This window comes from Acomys minous (assembly GCF_964271855.1).
Source record: "Acomys minous genome assembly, chromosome: 11".
In the NCBI taxonomy this organism is placed as follows: Eukaryota; Metazoa; Chordata; class Mammalia; order Rodentia; family Muridae; genus Acomys; species Acomys minous.
This window is the reverse complement of record NC_140492.1, coordinates 96,704,433-96,723,849: the sequence shown is the minus strand read 5'-3', so window position 1 is coordinate 96,723,849 and position 19,417 is coordinate 96,704,433. Positions and strand designations below refer to the sequence as shown.

The 19,417-nt window shown below is 46.1% G+C and overlaps 1 protein-coding gene across 3 annotated transcripts in view; it reads right to left on the bottom strand.

Annotated features, from left to right (window-relative positions):
* Positions 1-1,728: 1,728 nt before the first annotated feature.
* The window catches only part of CARTPT (CART prepropeptide), a 61,069-nt gene continuing 43,380 nt past the window's right edge, over positions 1,729-19,417 (bottom strand). Inside the window, exons 2-5 of one of the 3 annotated variants that reach the window (XM_084801157.1) lie at positions 4,191-4,300; positions 3,526-3,744; positions 2,993-3,115; positions 1,729-2,014 (exon numbers count right to left, since the gene is read on the bottom strand). In XM_084801157.1, the coding sequence (XP_084657283.1) occupies positions 1,907-2,014; positions 2,993-3,115; positions 3,526-3,684 (390 nt within the window). In that variant the 5' untranslated portion in view covers positions 3,685-3,744; positions 4,191-4,300 and the 3' untranslated portion in view covers positions 1,729-1,906. Of the gene's footprint in view, positions 2,015-2,992; positions 3,116-3,525; positions 4,301-19,417 lie in introns of all 3 variants that reach the window. The other 2 variants (XM_084801156.1, XM_084801158.1) reach the window with 2 other exon arrangements.

The window sequence follows — 19,417 nt, the reverse complement described above, 5'->3', positions numbered from 1 at the left end:
GGCTGTAATGGCCTCTGCATGGGCACCCATTGCCTTTGCGTTGTTTGCCTGCATCTTCTCCAGGATGCTCCTGTTGTGTTTCTTGGCAAAGCATATGTTCCTCGGGAGCCTGGGGTCATATCTTTGTGATCAGTGTTTCTTGATGCCACTTCTGTGCCATTTGTGGAGTTGGTTGTGTGTGGTGTGGTGTGGCTTCCTGGACTTGGCTATGTCTACACGGTAACCCGCAGCTCCCGCAGCTCCCGCAGCCCCTGAGACTGGAAGAGAAAGCCTTGGGCTATCTTTAAGAAAAATAGCTACTTGCTTTTCTGATGGAATATTCTTTTTTAAATGCCTTCTGCATTATGTAGAAGCTACTAATTGGTATGGAGTCCACAGATAAGTGACATCACTGTCATTTGATGTAAGCTCTCATATCTGACCCTTGCCTCCAGCTTAACATTCTAGAGGCTGTCAAGAAACCCCTCGGAATGTGCCGCTAAGCTTGGTAGGTCTCTAGCCTTGACCAACTCTAAAGCTAAGGCTCTTTGGTAGCAGCTGAACTCTATAATAGCGTTCCACACTTTGCTGTTGCCTGCCTACCTAAAGCCCTCCACAAACTTACTTGCTGCATATATTGATTTATGGTCTTCTTTGTTCTGTGGTTGTGAAAGTTTATATAACTTCTTTTATTTCAGAGAACGTCATCTTGAGCCACGTGGGTTTGGCTCAGAATAAACCGTTTGTTTGCTTTAAAATGAGGTTCTTGTATATAGAGAGGACTTATTGACTTACACACACACACACACACACACACACACACACACACACACACATTTTCAAATATAGGTTCTCTATACTTGTGCCATTTTCTTTCTGAGTCTGGCTTATTTATTTCACTTAACATAATGATTTGCAAGTCCATCATTTTTTCCTGAAAATATTATTTCATTTATCTTTATGGCTGCATAAAAAATTCCATTGAGTGTGTGTAGTACGTATTCTTTGTTCATTCTTTTTTTTTTTTATGTACATCCAGGTTCACTCCATTTCCTTGCTATTGCGAATAGTGTAGCAACAAACACAGATGTGTAAGAATCTCTGACAAGGCTCACTGCTGAAACTAAGGAGTCCAGCTAAAGGTCTGGATAAAGAAAAGCATGTCATCTCAAACCCAGCCATCTGTGCCCCCTCCTTTCTGTGTGTCCATCCCTGTCTCTCTCTTTGTGTCTCTCTGTCTCTCTATCTCACACACACACACACACACACACACACACACACACACACCCCACTGTAGTTAGGGAACGGTGGAGTAGGGTGAAGCTGGTGTGGCACACTCCTAATTAGTGATCAGACTCCTTGGAGCTGAGGAGCTGCTCTCCCAATAGACAGCTATTTTTAAAATATATCTCTTTGAAAACAACAGCATGATTAATCCCATTATTCCTACTTAAATTACTTATGTAGAAACAGCCATGCACTGTGAGCAATTATTAAAAATGCTTTATTATGTATAATTTGTACATGCTTCAATTTGTGTTGCTTATGGTAATTTATTTTCCAGGTTGTGATGTCATCTACCAAAATTAACTAGGTCTAATTTTCATTCTGACATGCCACATTCAAAAATACAGTTTTAAAAGTGAAGTTCCTCTCCTCTTCTTCCCAAAAAGGTTCACAAGAATGTGTCAGATGAATAAAACGAGAAAAGAATACTTTGCACACATACCGACACCATGAAAGGCAATATCCTTCACGCAATAACATCAGATCTTTTATTTTGAAACAGCAGGGAACGAGGCCATTCACCCTGGAAGGGGAATGCAAACTTTATTGTTGCTAAAGCCAGGCTCCAGGGATAAAGGAGTGCTCCCTTGGGGGGTGAAAAGGGAATATGTGGGGACTTAAGGTGGAGGCTGTCACGTCTTCATAAGCACTTCAAGAGGAAGGAATTGCAGGAAGTTCCTCGGGGACAGTCACACAGCTTCCCGATCCTGGCCCCTTTCCGCACTGCACACTGCTCTCCGGCATCACACTGTCAACAACACAACTGGTGGTTACTGCAGTCTCACGGGGGGGGGGGGGTGGAGGGGGGGGGCATCCTTTTGAAAGAAACGACCAAACCACTACCGTCACCTCAGGTCTAAGCAGTCAGATCCGAAACTCAGGTTGCCTCGGGCTTAAAATGTCAGAAAGAGGATATTTAAAGGAAGAATTTTAAAATGACTGATCACCTCCTATGTTCTTCTGCCTTTTAGAGAGACCACATTTTCAGCTTCCTTTTTTTTTTATTTATCTAAAGAGGAAAAAAAACCCACCCAGATCCTTACATCTAAGAAATCTACATTATACTTTTCCACAACCTTTGTTTTCTACTTTCCCACTTCCTCACTCAAAGAAGGTAAAGAGTAGGTCTCTCCCATCTCTGTCTCTGTCTCTGTCTCTGTCTCTCTCTCTCTGTCTCTCTCTCTCTGTCTCTCTCTGTCTCTGTCTCTCTCTGTGTCTCTCTGTCTCTGTCTCTCTCTGTCTCTGTCTCTCTCTGTCTTCTCTCTCTCTCTCTCTCTCTCTCTCTCTCTCTCTCTCTCTCTCTCTCTCTCTCTCTCTCTCCCTCTCCCTGAGTGTGTGTGTGTGTGATTTTTGCCTGGAACTACCCAAGGAAGGTGACCAGTCCTGAAAACTTTTTATCACGGGATTTAAAAAATAAAACAACCAAGTGGGGAAACAGAGGAATGTCTCCTAGTGCTCTAGGAGGAGTTAGGGAGAATTGGCTCATGCAACTGAGATGTTTCAGGAAATACTCCCACTCGGGTCCTAGGACTGTCTCCTGGCTCTAATAGCCTGTTTTCCCTTACTCTTAGAGAGCAAGGGAGGGAGGGGTGAGGGGAGAAGCCAAGAGGACGCCCCAGAAGAAGGTATCACCTAGCTGCTCCGCCACCTGCTAGAGTAAAGACCATGTGACAGATTCATGTCTCTTCTCCCGGAAAAGTAAGGGAAGGGTGACCCAGAGCCTTACCATGGGGACTTGGCCGTACTTCTTCTCATAGATCGGAATACGTTTACTCTTGAGCTTCTTCAGCACTTCCTGCAGCGCTTCGATCTGCAACACAGCGCCGGGAGCCCGAAGTTGCCGCCTTGGCTGCGAGCCCAGCGCAGGTGCTCACTTTCAGCCCAGTTAGAAGGAGCCCGGGACACCCAGCGGCGGGGCGGCAGGACTCGGGGCGGGAGAGGGGCGGGGGGGGGGTGAAGATATGAGGGAATAGATACTGGGGGAGAGGAAACCAGGCGGGCGAAGTCCCTGGTCCTGACCTCATCTTCCAGAGCCTTGAAGGTGCACAGTGCCCAGAACTGCTACAACCAGGGATTCGCTCGACAGGCAACCCATAGACCGTGAACTCAAATATCTTTGTCTGGTAGAGGGTATCCAGGCTTTTTTCCCCGGTTTAGGGGCTCTGCCCTCTGGGATGGGACTAAGGTGGAGGAAGGACGCGTGCAAAGCCAGGGCCCTGCGCCAGCCCAGGGGAAACCCGAAGCGAGAGAAATACTGACCAGCTCTTTCTCATGGGACGCGTCCTCCGCGGCAGAATAGATGTCCAGAGCTCGCGGCTGCAGCTCAGCATCCTCCTGGGCACCGACACCCAGCAAAGGTAGCAGTAGCAGCAGGGCGGCGCCCAGGAGGGGCAGCAGCCTCAGGCGGGAGTTCTCCATGGTGCTGGACCTCGTCGCTGCTGGGGCACCGCTCTCTCCCGCTTCTTATAGCGGGCTGAACTGGGTGCCGGGAAGAGGGAGGGGGCGAGGAAGGACGGGGGTGTGGAGGAGGGCCCGGGTCAGCCGTCTGTAGGCAGCGCTCCGCTGCCGTTTGACGTCAATGCCCGCCGGGCTCCGGGAGCCCGGGAACGAGGCTCTGCGCACAGATGGGCTAAAGCGCAGAGGACCAGACCCCGTGCCCCCAAATGCTGTCAGCCCCGCGGCCAAAGACGCTCCCCGAGGGGCCAGAGCTGAGACTGAGGGGCAAAAGGTGAGGGGTACCGAACAGGAGGGCCCGCGAAATGGAAAATGTCTTCGGGGCGATGGACCGGCAGAAGAGTTGCTTCTCCTAGCTTAGCCGTGGTAGATGCGCGAGAGTCCTGCTCACAGGCTCTGCCTAGCCTCTCTCGTCCCCGCAAGTCCAGGGCGTGGTAGCAAGAAGGATGTATTGATGCCAGCAGACTTACCTGCTGAGCACAACCCTAGGCGAGCTAGAGTGTGAGGGAGGCAATCAGCATACTAGGGAGGTTGTGTCCTCTGCCCAGGGGCTCTGTGGAAGCTATGTGATGTCAATAACCTGAAAAGAAACGTAGAATTATCCGGCTCAGGAACAGAGTGGGAGCCAGAGAGCCGGTCCTGGTTCCAGTCCTGGTCCAGCCACTTCCAAACTCTGTACCTTAGAACAAAGCTAACGTTTCTGAGGGGCCTGACAGATGGCTCAACGATTAAGAGCACATACTGTCCTTACAAATCCTGAGATCAGTTCCTAGTACCACAGGCACCTGTACTCGTGTGCACATACCTGGACATATACGAATAAGTAAAACTAAAATAATATTTTATTTTTAAAGAGCATCTGCACCTGTGTGCAAAGTTCCTTCCGTCAGAACTGTGAAACCTTCCAAGGACTGTGTGTTCCTCGTCACAACTTTAACTGAGGGCAAGTTTAACCATCCACTGAACTTGTCTTTCCTATTCCAGAAAATAAAGGTGTGGGGGGAAATGCAGCTTCTTGATTCTGGAAAGATCTCAAGAGACCAGAAGGAGATGGCTCAGTGGTTAAGTGCACCGCCAGCCGCCTGCTCTTCCAGAGGTCCTGAGTTCAATTGCCCGCAACCAAACCTGATGCCCTCTTCTGGCCTACAAGCAGACAACACTGTATACATAATAAATAAAATCTTTAGAGGGGGGGGGAGGGAGAGAGCAGAAGCCAACTGTGAATTAGAAAGGACCTTAGACCCATGAGTGCAAATAAAGGGCCCTGTGGAGGTGATGCTTCCCCACTTGGACCTAGAAGCGATCCCATGTGCTTATTGACCTGGCTTCTTTCATCATACCCTCTTCCCTTCAACTACTCCTAAATTCATCCACTCTTCGTCACCCCCTTCACCACACCACAATCCTGGTCAGCTCCCGCAGCATGCTTACTGTCGGTGTCTTTTTTTTTATTTTTATTTATTTATACAGTGATCTGCCTGCATGTGTGCCTGCAGCCAGAAGAGGGCACCAGATCTCATTATAGATGGTTGTGAGCCACCATATGGTTACTGGGAAGTGAACTTAAGACCTTTGGAAGAACAGCCAGTGCTCTTAACCTCTGAGCCATCTCTCCAGCCCTACTGTCGGTGTCTTAACGCCCACCCCTTTTCTTGCCTTCCTCTAATCTACAGTTCACCACCAGGCATAGTGTTGTATCTTAAAACACACCAGTGGCTTGTCAGTAGGAATCTGCCACCCTCACTCTGCTCGGCAGCGTCATCTGCACCTCAGCCCCTTGCAGCAGAAATCCTTCGTCTCCACCCTTGCTGGCCTTTGTGATCCTCTACAAGCCAATCTTTTCCTACTCTGATGGCTTTGTCTGAAAATGTCTCCCTGGGTCGTTAATTGGCTCACTGTTTCTTGTGACATGAATCTCAACCTGTACATTTCCATGGCTGCTCAGTCTAAGGCATCTTTCTATTTATTCTCCAGCGACCTTATTAACACGTGATGTGTATCAACTTAAACAGCAAATGCAGAATAAGTATCTTTCAACTGATAGTTTTCTTCAACAATCAAGTTTTTCCTTATCAATCAAATGTGCATTTGGGTGAAACCCAAGAAGTAAGAGCTCTTCTGATAAATAGCATGCATCTGATATTTTTCTCTGGGGTTAGGTCCAACCTGAAACTGTGTCTAACATCTCCCCCAAAGCTCTGCTTTTCCCATATGCCTTTTTAATTCTGCAGGAATTTCAACAGCAGCTCATTTTACCGTTTAAACCTTACACTGATGCAATGACACTCACTCCAAAAAGTCTCCAGTGATTCAAAAAGCAGTCTACATTTCAGGAGGAAAATAACTCTAAATAGCCGCTTAGCTCATCTTTCCACAAGGATGTGAACTCCACCAGTGTAATGAATGTTATCTCTCAAATTTTGTCCCCAAGCACAAGTAATGGCTTTCCATTTGTGTCAATTATAGCAAGGAAGCAACTCAAACATTCAGTTCTGGTGATGCTCAGCTGATGGCCTCATGGTCACTTAAGGAAAATGGCACCTGTAGTTGAATGATCTGGGGAGGGGCTCATGAGTCATCTTGTGTAGCAAATCAGGCATATCTGGGTCATTTCCAAACCACAGTCTTTCACTTTTGAGCACAATGACCTTCTACAGCGGTGGCTCTCAACCTTCCTAATGCTGCGGCCCTTTAATACAGTTCCTCATATTGTGGTGATCCCCCAACCATAAGATTATTTTCATTGCTACTTCATAAATGTAATTTTGCTACCGTTCTGAATCATAATGCAGATGTCTGTGTTTTCCAACCATCTTAGGCGAACCCTGTGAAAGGGTCATTCGACCCCCAGGTTGAGAACCACTGTTCTAGAGTCTCTTGGCGAAACTCTGTATGGTAAATCCTGGGCAATGTTCTTCCAAAAAATATTTATGTTGATTTGACCAGAGAAGGAAAAAAGAATGATATGTTCTGTGTCCTTCATATCATGCCATCGCGACAGCTAATACATTTTGACTTTTTAATGACTCCATTAAAAGGGTAAAAGACACTCTTGATACCCAAAATCTGTACATTACAGTAGTAATTGGGGGATGGTTAAGAGTCTAAGCAGGTAAAGGGACTTACCAAGGGACCCTGGTGATCTGAATTCAATCCCTGAAACTACATAAAGATGAAAGAAAGAAAATGATTCCACAGCACTGTCCTATATGTGCATTATGATGCATGTTCCTGCACACATCACATATGCGAAAATACAAAATAATAATAATTCCTTTTTTAATGTTTCATGATAAGTATCAGGATGAGTTTATTGGATTTGTTTAAACACATCTTTATATTTAAAAGAGGTAAACTGAATTGTGCAATGTCCCACTTAAAACCCTTGAAGCAATTAAAATTTTCTTAGACTAAAATATATATATTTTAAACCAAGGCTCATAAGTCCATTTAAAATTTGGCTCTGTCTTCTTCAGCATTAGCGCCCAACACCCCTTCCCTCCCTCACAGTATTCAGGCCACACTGACTTCCTCTTTATTCCTATAATAAGACAGTTCCTTTCTCAGCCCAAAGTAATCCAAAGAGGAAAAAAGATAGCGTTTAAATTGCGTTGGAGCAAACTCAGATGTGTATAAAATAAATTAACCTCATTTATTCAACACATCATACATTAAAAAACTAACTTGAAATAGGCTGCAGACCTAAATTTAAGAGCTAAAACCACAACACTCCTAGAAAAATCACTTCTAGAAGAAAAATATTTCTAGAAGGAAATCTTTGTGAACTGAGGTAACAAGATTTCTTTCACTTTTAAATTAAAATATATTTACATCATTTCCCCTGTCCTCTGCCAACCTCTCTCAGATATACCATTTAGCTTCCTCTTAAAGTAGCATTGTCTTTTTCCTTAGTTGTTATAGTTCGATGCTTAAATAAATAAATACAACCTGCCCAGCCCATATGGTGTCACCTGTAGGTATATGACTTTGGTGCTGACCACTTGGTGTTGGATAATCAATTTTAAGGGGCTCCATCCCTGGGAAGAATGAGTCTTCCCACTCCCACCTTTAGTTTCCTGTAGTCCTTTGTCTATTAAATAGTTTCAGGGTGATCAATGGAATTAATCACTATTTCTCATCCCAAATATAAAAAAAGAAAGGTCAGCGCGCGCGCGCGCGCGCGCGCACACACACACACACACACACACACACACACACACACACACACACGTCCGTAGAGATTTACTGGGGGCCAAACACCCTTAACAGCTCCTGGGATAGAGTACACACGCAGGTGTGTTCACTGAGGCCCCAAGTACAAAGACCTCATTAGCAGAGAGCCAGGAAACAAGCACTAGCAAGAGCTGCTTTCTGAGAAGAAATATCAAACTTGGGGCAATGTGTCTTACTCCTATCTCACTGGGGGCATTTTAAATAAAAAAAAAATAAATAGTAACCCATTGATTGATCTGCGACTTGTCAATAAGATGGAGATTGCCTTGGTTGTATAGACTAATTTGGTGTTACTACATGAGACCCCACAGTCCCCAGAGGAGGAATGATAAAATGAGAAGGCGTCACGGCAGAACAAAACACGATAATTATGGCTTCCCCTACCCCTCAAGCTCCTGTATCTCTCTCCTTTAATTTTTGGGTATTTTCTCTTCCTACACAGCTCATGGCCTGCCAGGTCGCCATACTATCCAAATGTCAGACCGTCTAATTACCCACTAACCCTCTCTCCACCCGTCCTTCCAATCATGTTTTGCTCGACGGCAAAATGTCATCTCATTATCTTCTTAAATACTCGTTTTTAAGATCTTGTCTTCCCTTGAATCAGCTTCACTTCCTCCGAGTTAGGCGTCACTTTTCTTCTCCTTGGAACATCTGTGTGAGCTCTAAGGTAGCTAGCTCCCAGTTCTATTTCAGCACCGTCTACTTTGCGCTCCACCTGCTTCCGGAACAGACTCGTTGTCACTGACATTCATCTTCTATTTACCAATCTTCAGCTCATAGCTTTCCAACAGAACTGTTGTGTTCTACGTTCTATCCGTATCACTATCTGGAAGAAAACAATCTGGAAGTGAGGAAGATAAGCATACGGAATAGTTTAGCAGCCTGGGACTCCACTTGGTTTGGGCTATGCACGCATCCCCTTTTTCTAATGTTCTGTAAGCACAAATCCCACTCTGAACAGTGCATCTAGCAGGCTACTAGCAACCCACGACTCCCCCCCCCGCCCCACCAGCTGCACTGAACTGCATTAATTCCTGTCTCTGAACAATGAAATAAGATTTCCCTCTCCTTAACTTAGATCGCATCTAAGGTACGATCTTATCATGTCAGATCAAACTTAGGCATATCCTATTCAGTCATACTCTAGCTGTATCCAGTATAGAAAATGAAAAAAAAAAATCAACCTGGCTTGAACTGGTTTTGGGTGAATATGCAGTAAAGCAAGACTATGTCCTCAAAAAGAACTTTTAGGGAGAATAGTCCGTCCCCCCATCTTATATCTATGCACTATTGGATATGGACATGATTCAAACCAGATGCATCATGGAATGGGACATGAACATAGAGAAATGATCATATAACCTAATATGTCCACCAGAATAGGGAAACACCCAAGCTAGTCCTCTTCCACTCCGTAAAAAGAAACCCTAGGCTGTAACCTAGAACCCTGAGTATCTTCACCCAGGCCCATTGTCACGCGACCGTGTTTCTGACCTGTTGTTCTATTGCTTTGATTTCAATAACGTTGCCTCGCTGCTTTTGCAAATCTGTATGAGACTTGATTCGAAGCTTCTGCATAAGAGGCCAAGAAACTAGAAATTCCAAACACTGACCGTCGATTATGAGTAAAAGACACTTAGAGCTGGTGCTGCACTGGGAGGTGTTGGGAAGGCAGAGAAAGAATTGTGTTTTACAGACACGTTTGAAAAAGCTGAAGTGGGCTGGGCGTGGTGGCACACGCCTTTAATCCCAGCACTCAGGAGGCAGAGGCAGGCGGATCGCTGTGAGTTCGAGGCCAGCTTGGTCTACAAAGTGAGTCCAGGATGGCCAAGGCTACACAGAGAAACCCTGTCTCGAAAAACCAAAAAAAAAAAAAAAAAAAAAAGCTGAAGCTTTAATGTAAACAGTTTTAAGCTTTCAATGCAAAGGGTTTCAACTTGATGACTGTTGTTAAGAATCTGGGTATCAGCCGGGCAGTGGTGGCGCACGCCTTTAATCCCAGCACTCGGGAGGCAGAGGCAGGCGGATCGCTGTAAGTTCGAGGCCAGCCTGGTCTATAAAGTTAGTCCAGGACAGCCAAGGCTACACAGAGAAACCTTGTCTCGAAAAACCAAAAAAAAAAAAAAAAAAAAAAAAAAAAGAATCTGGGTATCCCAAATGCACAAAGGACTGTTGTGTGCTTGTGAGGACCGAAAAGATGCTCCAGGCCAGCATCAATCTTGAGGATCATTGAGTCTGTTATATGCATAAACATCTATAATATATCATTTTAGGAGGAGGGGGTTAGTTAAAAAAGAAAGGGGAAGCTCGTGGAAGTCAGAGATGAATTGTCTCTAAGGTGAAATTTTTCATGAGGATGCTATGGTGGCGCGAACAGGAATGGCCTCCATAGGCTCACATATTTGAACACTTGGTCTCCAGGTGGTGGAACTGTTTGGGAAGGATTAGGAGATAATACTTTTGAAGAAGGTGTGTCACTGGGGATAGGTTTGAGGTTTCAAAAGATTTGTGCCCACTCACAGTGTGCTCTGTGTGCCATGACTTCCTGCCTCCTGCCTTGCACAATGGGTGCCCTAGATTGGTACAGTAGGGTCCATGAGAGATGGAGAAGTGTAATGGGAAGCAAGACCACAAAGAAACAGGAGAACAAAAAAACCAGAAGGGCCAGACTAGCAAGCAGTCTGACCTTGGCTCCAGTGAACAGGAGGCAGAAGCGTAAGTACGCAATTGTATATATAAGTCACTCGCTAGACAAGGAGATCCTTGAAGGCAGAGAGGGCATCTAACTGTTTCTGTATTCCCATTATTCAGGATAGTGCCTGATCCACAGCTGTGTCGGCTGAAGTCGGCTGCTAGGAGACAGAAGACAGCCTATAGATAAGAGGAATGAGACCACAGCCCGGTGAAGTGCTCAGGCTATTATAGGTGAGCGGCACAGGCAGCTCAGAAGAACCAACGCGTTGCTATTTAGGAACAGCATTACTGACCTTACATCTGGGAGGGGGGAATGTGTGGCAGAAGGGCTAAAAAACTGTTTAACAGCTAGCCAATTTCCGAAGCAAAGTTTCTGAAACACAGACGATGATAGCTTCGCTTAGTGGTTCCTGTGATAACTAAGTGCATTTCAGTTTTCAGATTGAAATATTTCTTCCCCCGAGGCACAAATTGCCGCGTCACTAAGAAGTAACGACTCCAGACCCCATTCCAAGCCTCTGTTCCATTGATTTCCCCTCGCCCTCTTTTTCTGTGGGGCAGGGGGCTTCACAGATGCTGGGCCTACATCTGTGTCCATGCCCTGGCCCCACCCACATTCTCCATGGTACAATATGGGAAGAAAACCAGGACAAGATGACCCTTGACCAGCAAACCCTAGACTATTTTGATGTCCCGACAAAAGCCACCATTCCTGTGCTGGGCAGAGGTTAGACTTCAGGGACAGCTGAGGTCAGTGTTAAAAACCCACAGTTCTGGGGGGGGCTCTCCTGCGCTTCCTTCAGAATGCATCCAAATGACGTCTATTGCTTTTGACATAAACTATAACCTCAAGAGAAACCAAATACCATCTGGCATGATGCAAAGATCACAGAGGGCCTGAGGGCAAAAGTATATTTTATGAGAAAAGGAATCATCAGCTAGACTCTCGTGCATTTTTTAGGGGATCTGGTCTTGACATCTATCCACCGCGCATCAGCAGTTTAGTGTGGTTCAGGTTTTAGCAATGGGTGGCATCATGACGCCTTGGCTTACTTGTTTAACCAGGGGCCTGACTTCCGCTCCTCATGTGAACACATTGCCTTTCCCATCTCTGTGCTTCTCATCGAGCTAACCCCTCTAAGCCCAGGCTGGCAAGACCTCTGCGGTGAATGTGCTAGGGACCACTCCTTTAACTCTTCCCACATATTCAGAAAGCCCTGGCAGCAGGAAGGGCGTTTATCCCTCAGGAAGGTGAGATTAGGGTGGACTTTGAGAAGATGGGAGCCGGGATAACAGCAGGCTTGCCAGAGGTCCTTAACATTTTTTTTTCCTCTCCTACTAATTTATTGCTGTGAGACAGTTGGAAGCCCCTGTTCAGCTTATGAACAGGATTGTTCTTTCTGGATAGAAGAAGCTTAAAGAGCTTAGGGGAAGCAAGCCAGCCAATCAGAAAGATACCAAGGGATGTGTCTTGAAGATGCCACTGACGTGAGAATGATGTTTTCACTACACTACTCTAGGGAGGTGACGGTGAATATTATACTCACAGCAAAACCCTCAGTTTCTCTTACTGCCTCCGGCCCTCTTAATTTTTGACCTTTCTCTAGGAAAGTCAGCCCTTCAGTCACACTCTCCTCTCTCAGGCTCCGGGACCTCTACATCTATGCTTATGAACTGTGAGCTGGCCCTTCCTTCTCTGTACATCACAGTGAGTGATGACCACGCCTCTGACCCAACGCATGACAATATGGTACAATACGCTTGGTTCCTGGTGGCGTCCCTGAAGAAGATTACATTTTGGTGGCTCCTTTGAAACTCCTTTGTGCTAGCTTTGGCCATCACAATACAGTCATGCTGTAATGTCCATAGTATCTGCAACTTGTCATGTGTGGTTTGAGCTTGCTGAGAAGTCGGGTTCTGGATGCTTGCTTGTTCCCCGCACACACACCCCACCCCCACAACCCTAACCCCCGCCCCAAGCGTGTTTGTCTGAAAGTATCCTGTGAGGTCCCTTGTCCACGGATGGGTTAGTTCCTCGAACTGTGCGACACAGAGGGAAGAGAGCCACAGGACAGAGAGTAACAACACTGTGTCCTGGAAAGCAGCTAGAAGGTGAAGCATTTCCAAGCCTTTTTATCCCGTGATACATGAGTGTCGGCAGGGGGAACCGGAAGCTGAGGGTCAGACACCGGAAGTTTGTCCTTGGAGAGAAAGCGCAACTGGCAACTCCAGCTAGCTGCCTCAACTTACCCGGTCAGTTTCGGCTGTGTGTTTGGAGCCTCCTCATTTGATGGTGCTGCCATCGTTTGCTCTGTCAAGCAGGCTACTCCAGTCATTTCTCCTGGGTGTTGTGATGCTTTGCTCGCTATTCTCTGTCATTCACTATTTATTCTTTGTACTTTTGATTTGTTTGTTTGTTTGTTTTTTGAGATAGGATTTCTCAGTGTCACCCTAGCTGTCCTGTATTGGCTTTATAGACCAGACTGTCCTCAAACTCACAGAGATCCACCTGCCTCTGCCTCCCAAGTGCTGGGATTAAAGGAATGTACCACCACTGCCTGGCTTGTACTTTTGATTTTTTCCAGGTCTCTCTCTCTCTCTTTTTTTTTAAAGATGTATTTATTTATTATGTATACAGTACTCTGCCTACATGTATGCCTGCACGCCAGAAGAGGGCACCAGATCTCATTACAGATGATTGTAAGCCACCATGTGGTTGCTGGGAATTGAACTCAGGACCTCTGGAAGAGCAGTCAGTGCTCTTAACCGCTGAGCCATCTCTCCAGCCCCTGTACTTTTGATTTTTACATATTTTTTCAAAACCCAAAGTACAGTTGTGAATGTACACCAGTCACAAGACAATGACGTGTCCTCCCACGGAGAGGCTTCTGAAACCAAAGAACACATAGCCCTGGTCGTTCCCCTCTTCTTCCTGGGGTATATCTGTAATGTTCTGGGTAGGGTAGCTTTGTCAGTCTGAATTCTGGAGTATGGTAAAGGGAAAATACCAAGCTACAACGAACTGTCAATGGACATGTATTATAAATAAAGAATAAAGTTTTTGGAGATATGAGCCACTGAGATTTGGGGGGGGCGTCATTTATTGTTGCAGAATAATTTAATCTGGCTAACACAGAGACACATATTATCTGTTAACCTATCTCATAGATAATATTAATTGTTTTTCTGTGACTAGTTACTTTACAAACAGTGGTTTAAACAACACACGCTCAGTGTCTTAGCATGTCTGTGGATCCTAAATCCTGACATGGCCTAGACAGTCTTCTGCTGCCCACCCTGCTGTGAGGACACTATCGTGCCACCAATTTAGGGGCACAGGCTGTAATCACAAAGCACTGACCGGGTCTTCTGTACTGTCATGGCTCAGCTGGGGCAAGATCCACCCTTTGTTATCAGACACTGACAGCTCGAACCTCAGGCACTTGGAGGCTCCTGGCCCGGATCCATTCTCAAGTCCACTCAAGGTAGCTTTCTGCCCTGGTGCAAATGTGTAAGAAGAGACTGGAAAGAATAGTAGCAAGGCCGAAGTCATGGACTTCTGAACCAATCACAGAAGTGGCATGCCATCACTTTCCCATGTCCTATCCACTGTGCCCATGCTACACTCATGGGTCAGCGATAAAAAGAGAGGGAATCCTGGGAAACAGGTGTCCTTGCCTAGGGTGCAGAGTTAGAAACAATCCCCAGAGCACCGCTATTTCCACTAGACAGATAAGTGAAAAATTAAACCACAATACAAGACAAATTGCATTCATCTGCGACAGACGTGAGGGCATCGATCACTAATTGAACTAAATAAATCATCCAGACAGTGAGTGAATTAAAAGTTCAGAGGAGGTAAGCTCTTCAAGCTGGTGCAATCACAAAGGTAAGCCATTATTTTAACAAGTGAAGTCATGTTACAGGCTTTGATGGGTGGGATTCTTTGTTTGAGCAGAGAAGAGAGGTGTCATCAGCAAAACACAGGCCAAGGACAAGGCTATCTTCAGGGCCCAACCCCTCCCCCGCCAACCCCCATCCCCCCCCCCCCCCGCAGTGTCAAAAAATAATGTTGAAGCCTCACTCACCTCCAATCTAGATCTCTCAGGTGACATTGTCTAGGACTGAGGGTTCCGGTGTCCTGTGCATCTAGTGTGAGGCCAGGAGAAACACGGCCTAGAGTCACCCTCAGAAACTGGCTCCTAGCTTCAAGTAGAAACATCAACATCAGCTGGAGACTTCGTGGAGCAGACTACAATGCATTTATGCTCCAGTCTCCAAATGTGGGGTACCAGAGTGGAGGAGGGGAGTCCTGAAAAGCTGCACCCCCACCAAGAGATCCTGCCATAAGTGACCTCTGTAATGCCCTCATTAAGCACTGCTACTGCTCAAGGGGATGGTCCAGTCATCTCACAAGGGATATTAAGTAAAGAGCCAGAAAACACATGTTGCCCTGCAAAGGTATCCAAGGCCAAGTTTCTCAGGGATTCCAATTCACTGCCCTTGAAAAAATACAAGTAAAATAAAATAAAATGAAATAAAATAAAATATCTCATGGTTGAGCCAGTGTAAATGGCTTTCCAGAAACTTACATCGTCCCCACATTTGAATAGGTGGTCACAAAGGCGCCCTGGTGGTTTTCTCAAGCATGCCAGTCATGCAGTGAAGCCATGCCTCCCAAACCATAATAAGTGAGTGGATTCTGATGAATGGCTTGTTCCTGCTTATCTTGAGCTACTAATTCTGCAGGTGATAAAAGAGATGATCACTTAAGCACCTGGGTCCAGGTTGAAAATGGTTGGGTTTAGCTCATCTGCAAACCAAGTTGCTGTTGTCTTTTTCCGATCATGTGTGGGGCATGGGTGCTGAGTGTACGGGTATATGTACCTGTTTGTATGTGAGTAGGTAACACGTGTGTGTGTGTGCGCGCGCGCGCGTGCGCGTGTCTGTACCTGCTACTGCATGTCCGGGCCAAAAGTTAACCTTGAGTGTTGATGCTCAGGAGTCTCTTACTAGGGCCAGGGGCTCACCAATTTGGCTAAGCTAGTAGGCCAGTGAGGCCCAGGGAGCCTCTGGTCTTCTCCACCCCAACACTGGAAGTATAAGCAAGTGGCTCTGCCTCATTTTTTACACAGGTGCTAGGGATGGACCACTGGTCCTCGTACAGGAAGCACTTAGCTTCAAACCCAGTGTTTTTAAAAATCTGCATCAGCCTTGTATTTTATTCTATCACCGACAGAACAATTACAAAAAAAAAACCAACCAAACAAACAAAAAAAAAAAAAACACAGAACAGCAGGGAAAAAAGACAAAAAGAAAATAAATCTCAAATTTTATAAAACCAGCACTGAAAGGAGAAGTGTCAGTTCAGGAACCCCAAGTCCAAGCTCTCAGCGCAAGAGATTTATCTGTCTCAGAAGGACAGATGGGGGGGGGGGAGGTAAAGAGAAAGGAGGAAAAGAGGGAGGAGAAAAGGAAGGAAAAGGGAAGGGATATTTGTCCCAGAGCTGAACAAAGGACTGCCCAGGATAGAGAGGAGACAGACATGGTCCATAGGAAAATGGTGGTTTATAAAGGTACAAGGGAAAACCCCATCTTAGGATGAGGTGTTTAGTTTTAATTGGCCATGTTAATTAGTTGAGCCAAAGGGGCTTTTGATTGCTGGACTCCAATACTTTGATAGCTGGACCTTGGTGGTCAGCCTCAGGAGGAGGAAGTGGCCAAATAAGAGGACAGACCTTGGTGGCTAGCTTTAGGAATGTAACCTAATGGTTTTTAGCAAGGCAGAGGGAATGGGGGAGCTGGGCCAGGCCTGCCAGAGCCAGGTTTGCCATGATCAGGACAGCTAGAGTCCCCTCAAGTACTCTTGAAAAAAAAAAAACTTTCTGGTGATCAAGAACCTCTTTGATCCTTAGAATTCTAAGTTTTTCTCCCTCAGGGTTTGTCAGGTGTCAGGTTCCATTTCTAAGTGTAAATGAACGTCAAATTTCTGAGCAATAAAGGAGTCTGGCCATCTTAAGCGGAAGATCTTCAGTTTTGAACTACAATCCGCCTGGCTGGCCTATCAGAAACCGACTCCCTGTATAGGAAGGAGGGCCCTTTCAAGGGCCTCATTTGGTGGAAGAGCAAAAGATCTCAGCCTGTGTGACACGTGCCCCACCATGCCCAACTGAGGAGAGACGCCCGAGGAAGCCCAGCTGTGGACTTTGACAGTGCGTTATGCCTAGATGCAAATATCATTTTCTGCCATCTGCACTTCTGGCCAGGGTGGGCCTGATTGAAGGCATCGCTTGTAGACATGGCCTTTACTCGGTGCCCCGTCATGTGGGTTAGACAGTAAGTCTGGTTTTGCCAAGGGCAACCGTTGGATACTCACAGAAGGCAATCTCGCCCTGTGAGTACTGATGAAATGTCTTCTCTAGGAATGAAAGGAAAAAAAAACAAACAAACAACTTCAAATGAAGCTGTCAAGTTTGCTTTATTTCATCTTGTGCATTTTTATTACTTAAGGAGGGGTGCACAGGAACAGCAAATAGCTTCTAAACACCATCACGCTTCCTAGGAATCTTCCAGTTTGTCACAGAAGAATCCTGCCGCTGAAAGCATTTCAAAGGAAATCTGTTCCTTTTGCTGTGACGCCTTCCCCACCTAGAACTCTATAATCACGCTTCGTAACTCTATGGGCCCAGACAGGAAAGGCAGAAAGGCTCAAGCTGCATTTGAACATCAGAAGTGGGCTGCTAGGAAGAGAATAAACCAGCAATGGTGTTAGGATTCTGCCTCAGTCTGCCTACCTGTGATGTCATTGCCTACCTGTGCTGTCATTGCCTACCTGTGCTGTCATTGCCTACCTGTGATGTCATTGCCTACCTGTGATGTCATTGCCTACCTGTGCTGTCATTGCCTACCTGTGATGTCATTGCCTACCTGTGATGTCATTGCCTACCTGCCACAGGGGTGTGGCCCTACCCAGGGCCAGATAAAAGAACAAGCCTCCACTCTATAACCTTTCACTCTCTCTCTACCCCCCTCTTTCTTTCTCTGTCTCTCTGGGGTACTCCCCTTTGCCCCTTTCCTTCTCCCCCCCCCCATTACTCATTTAATAAACTCTTCTACAACATAATATCTGTTGCCTGGCATCTTATTATCTTATCTTATTTTCTTTTTATTTATTATTCATAACAAATGGTTTCAAGCAAAGCCTGTTTGTCTGACACCAAGGTCTGAAGCCAGGAGTGCAACTTACGGGGAGCTCTAACAAAGAGGATCTTAACTTGGCTGCAGAGTAAAACTGCCTGGGAAGCTGTTCAAAAAATAGCGATATGGGCCCCATCCTCACAAATGAACCTTGACCACCTAGGCACAGAGTGGTACCCAATAAATGGAAGTTTAAAATCTCCCTGAGTGGAAGCTGGGAAGTGTTTCAGGTTCTTTTGCTTTGCTTTGCTTTTTCAGTGAGCACAACCCTTCTGGGGCCCACACTGGAAGCACTAGCTGGGCATTTGGGTCAGTTAGCTTCCTTTTAGCCTGGGGGTTTCAAGCTGAGATGCCTCTAGGCACCAGCAAGGATGGCAAAGATGAGGAGGATTAGATCCAACAGAGAGACCTGAAACTTGGGCTGCTCAAAAGAGGATGGAAATTCCGATTTTTATGTGAAACGTCCTGGTTTTAGAATGTTGGCATCAGACTTGAAACTCTTTGAAGGTGCAGAGGACAGCGTTGGTTCTCACCATTTCTGACACTTGGTCCCCAGATGCCCTTGGACTCTCTCTGCCCAAGGAAAACTAGCAAGAATGCAAAGCTGGCCTGAGCATCTGGCAAACACTGCTCCCTACTAGGCCCAGAGAGACTAGGGCTCTGGCATTGGGGCCAATTCTCATTTGCATGGATCTTGGACTGACCTTCCTCAAGACTTTGGTTGCAAGGAGGGGAGAGTCACACTCCATGACTGAGATAGGCGACCTCACTCTAGAAGCTTCTCCAACAACTTTGGGGGCAGTGCCACTAGTTTCACAACCTTAAAGGAACTCAAAAAATAAAATAAAATGAAATCTAAAGGAGGATATCTGAGCATTCCCCTGCCCCTGTTAGGCCGTTGTGTTAAAGTCCTAAACCGGAGTTGAGGAACATGCATGAAGACCTGAGTTCAAGGCTCCTGCACCCATGTTTTAAAAAAAAACCTGAGTTTGGCTGCTTATGCCCCCACCCTCAGCATGGCAGGGTGGTGGAGACGGGACGATCCCAGGAGCTCAGTGACCAGCCAGCCTTGTCCAAACAAGGGTGTTCTTGTTCAGTGAAAGACCCAACCTCAGGGAAGTAAGATTTCGGAACAGTAGAAGAAAACATAACACCCAACTTTTTCCCCTCTGGCTTCTACATGCATGAACACACACACACACACACACACACACACACACACACACACACACGTAATAAAGGTAATTTAAATAGAAAAATATGAAATACACCAAACTGTAGGTTCTCCACATGCCATCTTCTACTAGAGTGATGTACGGATGTGTGTGTGTGTGTGTGTGTGTGTGTGTGTGTGTGTGTGTGTGTGTGTGACAGTGTCTTGCTAATGTAGCCAAGAGTAATCTGGAACTCAATATGTAGCCCATGCTAGCCTCCTGCCACCCCCAAACCCCCACTCCCCCGTCTTACTCTTCCTGCTTTAGCCTCCTGTGTGCTGGCATAACAGACATGCACCACCACAGCCAGCCATAGAAATCTTCTGGAAACATACACTGAGCTTTGCAGTCTCTCC